Genomic DNA, 10,321 nt, shown 5'->3' with positions numbered 1-10,321 from the left:
GCTAGTCTTGTCTGACTGCTTTTTTTCCCTCATAAGTAGTAAGTCTAGTTACATAATTGCAGTACTTGTGCAAATATTTTACATTCCTGGTTACCATGAAAACATTTGGAGCAAACCTTTAGGCTTTGAAAGTCAGTGTTTTGTTCAGGAGAACAAATATTGTCCCAAGTGCTTAGGATAGGATCATGTAATAAGCCACCATGCAATTTTTTTTAATCCTTATTACATCAACACATATGGGACAGTTTGTAATTAGCAGCTGGAACCTACTAATGACAAATTATAGACTTAAGGATGAGAGAAAGTATTATTTATTCATTCATTTATAAGATATTTACAGTGGCAAATATATTGCAAACATTTAAATAATGAAGCAAAGATATATATATATATATATATATATATATATATATATATATATATATATATATATATATATATATATATATATATATATATATATATATATATATATATATATATATACTCAGCCCTCACACACCTGGAAAACAAGGACTCTTATGTTAGAATGCTGTTCATAGACTTTAGTTCAGCATTTAACACTATCATCACCAAGCAGCTCATCCACAAACTAGACCAGCTTGGGCTCAACACCTCACTGTGCTGGACTTCCTGACAGGGAGACCACAGGCAGTACAGGTCGGCAGCAAGACATCGAGCACCATCATCCTGAACACGGGAGCCCCCCAAGGATGTGTGCTGAGCCCCCTACTCTTCACCCTGCTGACCCATGACTGCACTCCAGCTCACAGCTCCAATCTTTTTATAAAGTTTGAGGGTTGACACAACTGTTGTGGGTCTCATCAGTAACAGCGATGAGACACAATACAGGAGTGAGGTGAGCAACCTGGCCAGGTGGTGCAGCACCAACAACCTCTCTCTGAACGTGGAGAAGACAAAGGAGATCGTTGTTGACTTCAGGAGAGGACACACCCAGCATGCTCCTCTCAACATCAACGGTGCGGCTGTGGAGAGGGTGAGCAGCACCAAGTTCCTGGGTGTGTACGTCTCAGAAAATCTCTCCTGGACCTGAAACACAACATGACTGGTCAGGAAGGCACAACAACGTCTCTACTTCCTGCGTAAGCTGAGAAGAGCCAGTTCCCCGGCCCCAATCATATCCACCTTCTATAGAGGCACCACTGAGAGCATCCTGTCCAGCAGCATCACAGCGTGGTACGACTCCTGCACCTCCTCCTGCCGCAGGACCCTCCAGCACGTCGTGAAAGCAGCAGAAAGGATTGTCGGTGTCTCTCTCCCCTCACTCCAGGACATCTACAGCACCCGCCTCACTCGCAAAGCACTAAGCATTGCAGGTGACCCCACACACCCGTCCCACAACCTCTTCAGCCTGCTGCCATCAGGGAGGAGACTGAAGAGTCTGAGGGCCAGGACCAGCCGACTGAGCAACAGCTTCATCCACCAGGCTGTCAGGAAGCTGAACTCTCTCCCCTCTCTGCCCTCTCTACCACCCCCTTCCCCCACATACACAAACTCTGGTCAGTAACCTCTGATCTGCACTGAAATAGCACATTCAACCGTCAAGCATATTTGCACTTCTTGGACTGTTACTTATTTGCACTGTTCTGAGTATTCTGTACTAAATCCGTCACTTTATCTCATGGTCATGTTTACATTTCACTCAGTTCTGCTTTTCTTAGTCCTTAGTTGTTGCTCGGCTGTAATTTTGCTTCCTTTGTTCTTTTTTGCCCTTTAATATCTTATTTTCTAAGTATTTATTTAATGTCTACTGTTGCACGAAGAGAGAGTAACGAAATTTCGATTCTTGGTATGTCATGTACATATTGAAGAACTGACAATAAAGCTGACTTTGACTTTGAAAAATAACATTATTGCACATGTTCGTGGTATTGCACATATTTTTTGATGAATAGAAATACTGAAAGAGTACTATTATTGCACACTGCTGCTGCTGTTACTACTACTGCTACTACTACTAATATTACTTCTACTAATAATAACAACACTACTACTACTACTTCTACTACTACCACTACTAGTATTAATAATAATCACAATAATGATAATAATATTACTACCACCAGTAATAATAATAATAATAATTATTATAGTAAAAATAATAACAACAAAACTACTACTAAGAAGAAGAAAAAGAAGACTATCCTGACTAAGAATAGAAATCCCAACAAATCCCACCAAATACTCCCACATTTCCATGTTAGGTCTGCATTATTTCCCCTGGTTATTTCCAACAGGACCACAGACATCGTGAGTCTCCGCCCTCACGGGACAACAGGAAGTATAAAAGAACCGCATCTGCGCATGACATCAGCATCTTTGTTTACTCGCAGCGCAGCTGCTGAAGGGTCCCAGACCGCTGAGACGTCCTGTGTTTGTCAGTCACCCGCGGCTTGTCTCACAGAAACGGATCGTTTCTTTGTCTGGTTTGCGTTTAATTAACTGTAATATGTCGGAAAACGGCTCCGGGCCCAGAGAGGACTGTACAGACGCCAGAAGAGACGATGGACAGCAGTAAGTTCATTTAGCTTGTTAGCAGCTGCTTTGTCCTGTTAGCTGACAGCGAGGAGGGAACTGACCGTCTTCCTTAACTTAAAACACCACTGTGGCATCTTTTATCTCTTATCTGCTGCCTCTAACTCTGCAAACTGCTCTACATTTAGTTAAATGGTTACATAAGGCGCTGTAACATGTTTTATCTCACCCTTTACATGTTGTCGTGCATTATTAACTGCTTGACTTACAGTATGTGTTGTGTGTTATCCTTCAGGTCAGCGGGGTCTTTGTCTGCCTCTGGTCCCATGGACGTGGATGCCAAAGCCCACTCCCACAGCTTCAGATACAGCCTGGCTTTCCCCAGCATCGGCCAGTGCATCATCATCAACAACAAGAACTTTGACAGAAGAACTGGTGATTGTTTTGCTTATTTGGTTACATGGGCGTGTGGTTGCTTTGTTTTCTGACATGCACACGCAAAACGAAACTTCTGCATGTCCTGTTTCATTGCACCTACGCCTGAATAATAGATTATCTTTCACTTATGTGTATATAGACAGTTATTATTATAATAATGACATAGCAATGGCCTATAATTCTAAGGTGAATGGGAGACTCTGCAGGTACACACATGCCATCTACAGCATGTGAGAAATTAAATGACAATTGCACAAACTGCTAAACTTCCTCAGAAGTGAAACTATGCTTCTTTAACTTGTGGTACATATGGAAAGGAAAGGAAGACTTTACTGTCAACATCTAAAGAAGACAGAACAGCAGATGGTCTCCTACACTAAGGAATGGAGATTTCATATTACCTGGGAGAAAACTGAAATAATTTATTTTAGGAATTCTCTTTCTAAACACAGTATTTACATGTTTACAGTAGCTTAACAATGTACATTAATGTAAATATCTCAGTTAGACATGAATTTCCTAAAAGGTGTCAAGGTTTTTGCTGAGTTTGCAGGCAAAGGTAGGTAGAAGTAGTTAGAAGTAAAAACCTAAAGCATATTAGTTTTCTAACACATTCAGTACATTTTCATGCTTCTGTGTGTCCTGTGCTTGATTGTACTGCTAGACATGTGAATAGTTTGTTGATTTCAGTTCAAAATCGCAATTTGAAACAATGCAATTTGTAAATTGCAAAGACTGCAATTTATGATTATTAGGCCAAGAAATACTGAAGCAAATTCATCATTTCAAATATCTTGGTTCATGGATAACTTCAGATGGGAGGTGTGAAACAGATATCAGATGTAGAGTAGCAACGGTAAGAACGGCATTTACGAAAATGAAAAATATACTGACAGATAAGAAAATAGCAATTAGCATCCGTATGAGGACTCTCAGCTGTTACATCCTACCAGTTCTGATGTACAGATGTGAATCTTTAAACATAATAAAAAAAAGGGCAGTAGTCACAATTCAGAAAGCAAAAGATATCCGGAGCCCAGAAACTGCTAATAATCTCACATCCACACCCTCATGAGGTAATAGGTGTGCTAGGGGAGTCTTGTATCCCATGCCAGCTAATTAGACGTTCAAGTTACCTCTGTCGTAATTGCCGTGTTGGCTGTGGAGAGAACAAATTTTTGCACTTGCAATAGATGGCATAAAATGATTCTCTTGCTCCCAATGCCATGTCTTGTTAGTGGCTCTTCAGGAAGTTCAGGTACCCACATGACTTGCATTATGATTTAACACGCACCACGTGGCTATCCACTGCTTGATTAGTTCCCCTTAAAATTTCATGCACAGTGTAGAGAGCTACATGTATAAAAAACTGTGGTGTACTAAATTTAATGGCCAAACCACTTGAGTATTCTGAAAGTTTTGCTTTAGGTTTCAGCATACAGACAGAAAGCAATTGCAGCTTTTGGTATGTGTCCTTAAGGTGTCCAGAATCATTTTTGTGCAACTGGACTCATGTCAGGGATTTGCTTCTCTTATGATATAAAGGCTTGATGTCTGTAATAGTTGGAGATACTGCAGGGAACCTTGAGCTGGCCTTCTTTTTGGGTTATTGGACAACGTAAGCTAAAGAACGGCATCTCCTGTTAATGAAAGGATCTCTGATATCTGAGAAGACCTTCGATATTGGTGGAAGAGAATACAGCGTCTGTCTGCTTTTACAGAGTCATGGTATAATGGATTTATGTTTGTGTTAGGCTGATGTTATGAAAACCTGTTTAGCTTGACTGAAAGAGCACACACGTTTGCCTTTACAGTAGGGACTTAGTGTTCTAGGAGCAAGTACACAGAGTGAGTAAGTGTAATCCTATATTGTCTATCCATCCATTATCTATACTCTGCTTAATCCTCATTAGGGTCGCAGAGGGCAGGGGCTAACTTAGAGTGAAGGCAGGAGACACCCTGGACAGGTCACCAGTCTATTACAGGGCTACGTATAGAGACAAACAGTCACACTTGCATTCATACCAACGGACAATTTAGAATCACCAGTTAACCTGAGCATATTTTTGGACTGTGGGAGGAGGCCGGAGAACACCCATGCATGCACAGGGAGAACATGCAAACTCCATGCAGAAAGATCCCAGGCCGGGATGCAAACTGGGGATCTTCTAGCTCTAAGGTGACAGTGCTAACCACCAAGCCTCTGTGCAGGCCAAGTATTATCTAGTTTATTAAATTTTTAGCATGTAGGGGTTAAAAAAAATGTGTTTTTTTTAATGTTACATAGTATTTAATAGATTTCTACATTTTACCCAATAGTAGACTTGAGACATTCATGATTAGTTTTATGCTTTTAGCACCAAGTTAGATATGTTGGCTGCTTCTGGTAAAAAATAAAAAACACAAACCTTTATGTTGATTCTAAAAACTCTGATGTTGTGAATGCAGCATTAGACTCGTCATAGGAAGAAAAGCACAGGTTTTATCTGAACATTGACAATGGCTCTTTTCAAATCAAATCAAATCTTTTCAAGGTGACATGACAGTAAACCAGTAAATGAAGTCAACCTTATTTACACCTGTAGAGGTGTTTTCATAATTTTCTGCCTGATTAGATCTCTGGTCAGGTTGAACATAGGTGGAGCTTAGATGAGTTTACTAGAGATCATAAAGCATAGGTGCACTACAAAACACAACCAGCACAGGGTTGGTCATGGTTTTTACTCCATTTGAATCCACATAAAAAGGCACATGCTGCTTAATCATTGACTCTCAGTGGCTCATAAAGAAAACAGCCCATTTACTAACAGAAGAGAAAGTAAGACAGGCATATAAAAGCATTTGCCACATTACCTACTATGGCTGAATCCATATGGAAGACTCTTCATCAACATTTACAAACTGTGAAAAAATAAAATTGCAGTTTATCTCACCATCATCTGAATATCAGCTAATACAGATTCATCACACCTGCCTTCTCATGTAAGATAAGATAAACTTCAAAGTTGTGCTGTTTCTGATACATTTAATCACATTTCTCCGGCCTGGCTGCTTTATAAAAAACACATACACTACCGTTCAAAAATTTGGGGTTACCCAGGCAGTTTCATGTCTTCCAAGATCACTCACACTTTTATTCATGTGCTAACATAACTGCACAAGGGTTTTCTAATCATCAGTTAGCCTTTCAACACCATTAGCTAAAACACAATGTAGCATTAGAACACAGGAGTGATGGTTGCTGGAAATGTTCCTCTGTACCCCTATGGAGATATTCCATTAAAAATTTCCAGCTAGACTGTATTTCTGATTCATTTAATGTAATCTTCATTGAGAAAAAAATGCTTTAAAAAACAAGGACATTTCTAAGTGACCCCAAACTTTTGAACAGTAGTGTATATCTAACAAAATGTCAGACTGCTGGTATTTTGAACTTATGTAGAAGTGAGGGGATTGGCACCTTAAGCTTGTATTTTGTTGTAAGTAACCAGAACTGTCACTGTTTTCTTTATTTAAGGCATGAATCAGCGAAACGGTACTGACGTAGATGCAGCCAACGCAATGAAAGTCTTTACCAAGTTGGGTTATAAAGTGAAGGTTTACAACGACCAGACAGTGGAGCAAATGAAACAGGTTTTAATGACTGGTAAGTAAAATGCAAAACTCGGGCAAATTAGCTCCGACCTTGTACGCAAACGAAGCAGTGCTGATGCTGCCTCCTTGTAAAACCTCTTCCACATGCAGGCTCTATGTATCAATTGTGCATCTTTTGTTTTTCAGTGTCAAAGGAAGATCACAGCTGCTCAGCGTCATTCGTCTGTGTTCTGTTGAGTCATGGAGATGAGGGCGTGTTCTTCGGTACAGATGGATCCGTCGAGCTCAAGTACCTTACGTCACTTTTTCGAGGTGATCGCTGCAGATCACTAGTGGGAAAGCCCAAACTCTTCTTCATCCAGGTACTATGCAAGTTTGCCTTTCTGCCTATCTGTGCTAACTCATGTCGGGCTTTGGTGAAGTATTTAACCTGTAAACAAATCGTATTAATGTGTGTGCACGCTGAGTAGGCTTGCAGAGGCACCGATCTGGATGCAGGCATTGAAACAGACAGTGGAGAAGATACAACCAAGATCCCTGTGGAGGCAGACTTCCTCTACGCTTTCTCCACAGCACCAGGTTAATCCTTAAACACAGGTATTTTTGCACTCATGCTGTTTCCTTTTTTAAATACTGTATTAACACAGCCGTTATCCTGTCACTCATATGCAGGCTACTACTCGTGGAGGAACACCATGACTGGGTCTTGGTTCATGCAGTCACTCTGCGACATGATCAGCAAATATGGAAAAGAATTAGAGCTCCAGCACATCATGACACGAGTTAACCACAAGGTGGCGGTAGAGTTTGAGTCTGTGTCCAATTCACCAGGCTTTGATGCAAAGAAACAAATCCCCTGCATCGTGTCAATGCTGACCAAAGAGATGTATTTTACTCCTTGATGCCACTTCCATGTCAGAGGAAAGGCCTGTGGGTGTGTATGGGAAGGTGAGAATTCTTTTAGTTTACCCTTTGTAAGTAAAGTTCTCCTGAAGCTTGGGTATTTCTGGGAGAGTAGATGTGATGCAAAGTTGCAGTCACATTTCACAAGCTTGGCATTACAAGGTTGTTTCAGTGTGAAGTGTAGCTCTGATATATATGGCATTCTTTTTTTTTTTTTACCCCGGCAGCATGCCTTTTTTTTTTTTTTTTTTTTTTTTACAACTATGTGAACATAAACTAAAACCTACAGTAATAATAACTACAACACCGGTAATAGTGGGAATCCAGACTCACAGTGTGTTACCAGTTGCCTCTTTGCTGTTTACACTCTACACATTTCAGGGAAACATGTTTGGAGGCAGTTTAATAGGAAGTTTGACCTTCTGTATTTGTGTAATCATGAAACCACAGATGGGCCCGCTGCCCTCCAGCAACAACATTTTTATGAATCCGCAATTTTATCGTAACTCAAGTGTCTGAGCAACATGATGGTGTGTTATGAAAGGATCATGTCTGTAATTTTTTTTCTCGTTTTCCGTTCTTATCGCTCCACTACTGTGTCAGTGTAGTGGCATCTGACTTGAAGGTTGTACAACCAAAACATAACCGTCATTTACTGAACTGGTACCTGATGAGTTGTGTGAAGTTGACATGAAAGCAGCAATTGAACTCGGGAGGTAAATTGATGTGTGGAAAATTCAGAAGCTTCCTGGGAGCTGCCTTGTGATTTGTGAGTTATGAAGCTCAGAAGTATGTTTTGTTTTTTTTCCTGAACATGGATTTCTTTGAATGAACTGTTGCCTGTGAATATCTTCAGATTAGTGGGAACACAGGCTTTATAGCGTGCATGAGTAATAATGCTGTCACAGTTTGATCAGTTGTACTTGAACTCAGCGTTACATTTTATGTTTAGCAGTTGTTTATTGGTCAGATTAACTTCATATGGGGCTTCATGGCAAAAAGTTAGTTTGATTAATAACAGAAATCAACCTCTAAAGCTGAAATGAAAAAAGTCGATATATTGATTATACAATTGATGGAAAATTAATTGGCAACAGTTTTAATGTGATTTATTTTGGTTGTTTAAGAAAAAAATGAAAAAAATATCACTTGTACCAGCATTTTGAACATGAATTTTTGCTTTATAATCTCAAGATTTAGTACTGTTGACCAAACAAAACTAGAAATTTGAATATTTTCAGGGAATATTGAAGTGCCTTTTTCACTGAACAATTGGCCATTAAAAAAAAAAAAGCCATACTGTAGTGCATTGGCGATTTAAAAAAAAAAAAAGAAGTTTTTGTTTGCAGCCTTGCAATACTCTGACGTCTGATATTTTCTTTGTGTTTATCATTTAACACAGAAGAAATCACAACAGATATAAACTAAAGCAATTCAGGTTTCGAAATGAGATTTTCACACAGTCTCTCTACGGAACCAGAGCCACTCGATAGGAATGAAGGACCCATCATAGCTGATTTTGTACTTCACTGATGCAAATTTCTAACCTTCATAATTAATCAAATGTGTACGTCTGTATTCTAGTGAATTATTGTAGAATCATGAGTCAAAGCTGTACATGTGATCATCTGCATGAACTGATTTACAAGAGAAAAAAAAGCACAGTTTACTTAAGTGTGCGCTGATCCTGGTGGTGCTCCTTTGTGTATCTGATTGCTGTCAACATTTACAGCAAACACACTGAATCTGTCACTGTGTGCTGTTAGAATATTTTGTTCACTGTTGATGTGTGACAATCCAGTTTTTAAGTCGCATTATGCAACATTTTGCTCTGAACGTCGCTTCTCTGCTTTTTTTGTAACGTCACTGTTTTGTAAGCAGCTATGTACTGTGAGGTTGGTGTCATGTTTTTCCTTAAAATAAATACCACTTTTCATCCTGTGTTTGGAAGCAGGGTTTTATTGTTGGAACAGTATTAAACTAGCGCCAAAGATTGCCAAACTCTTGCAGATGTGTTATTGGCAGAAGTTGCCGGTGTTGTTAGTATCGCATAGAAGAGCCAACCTTTACAAACTGCAAAGGATCTACTTGTGTGCGCTGTCTTGAGTGTAAACAGGGCGGATTACAGCAGATTTGGCATGCCTGGAGGTGAGAAGAACTGGGCCACCAGATCCTGAGGCCCAGGGCCAAATAACACTGGGCCTCAGTTTCCTTCAGCGCCAACACAGAAGCTCTTTAGCTAAAGCTGCTTTCACAAGCAACAAACCTCAGACAATGTGAAAAACTCAGAAAATACACCATGTAACACTGAAGTTTGTTTAAAAAGCTGCACCTCAACATTATCAAAAGCTATCACTCCTTCTGAGCTGATATGATTGTATTAACTGTATTGTAAGATTATTGTTTGCATTGTGACATCCAGTGCAGCTTTGGTTGGGAGATTTATTCATTGTTATCTAGAACTACCCAAGGAGGCTTTTGTTCAACCAGTGACCTGAACCAGTTTTTTTGTTAGCTGCTCCGTCTTTGAATCACATGTTTAATCTCACTACAGTGTTATTGTGAAATTTAATATTTACAATCACTGGGTTCTTCGCACAGTTTATGTGCAATCTGATTGGGCTCCAGTTAATGCTCATTTAAGTCATCATTTGTTCTCTATGTTATTTCTCTAACTGATTCTTCTTTCAAACACGCTCAACATAATATCTTAGTGATGCTGATACTGAGTCTGTGGCTCATCAGACCATCAGTCCCATCAAACTTTTTCAATCTATATCCAAAGAAAAGCAATAAATTCCCAGCTTTAACAACCTTCAACTACTAAATTGTGCCATTTTTTTCCTAGAAAAAATATGTTTATTGATGGTTTCATAACATTTCTGACAAC

The 10,321-nt window shown here is 39.6% G+C and overlaps 1 protein-coding gene across 1 annotated transcript; it reads left to right on the top strand.

The window, feature by feature from the left end:
* Positions 1-2,334: 2,334 nt before the first annotated feature.
* On the top strand, positions 2,335-9,372 carry casp3a (caspase 3, apoptosis-related cysteine peptidase a). Its single transcript, XM_023287854.3, has 6 exons — positions 2,335-2,535; positions 2,792-2,931; positions 6,452-6,580; positions 6,715-6,890; positions 6,999-7,107; positions 7,201-9,372. Exons 1-6 carry the CDS (start codon positions 2,471-2,473, stop codon positions 7,428-7,430), a joined length of 849 nt encoding a protein of 282 aa, XP_023143622.2. The 5' UTR covers positions 2,335-2,470; the 3' UTR covers positions 7,431-9,372.
* Positions 9,373-10,321: the final 949 nt, after the last annotated feature.

The sequence above is a fragment of the Amphiprion ocellaris genome, chromosome 4 (genome assembly GCF_022539595.1).
Source record: "Amphiprion ocellaris isolate individual 3 ecotype Okinawa chromosome 4, ASM2253959v1, whole genome shotgun sequence".
NCBI classification, from domain to species: Eukaryota; Metazoa; Chordata; class Actinopteri; family Pomacentridae; genus Amphiprion; species Amphiprion ocellaris.
The sequence above is the reverse complement of the archived record's forward strand: the minus strand, read 5'-3'. Positions and strand labels throughout refer to the sequence as shown.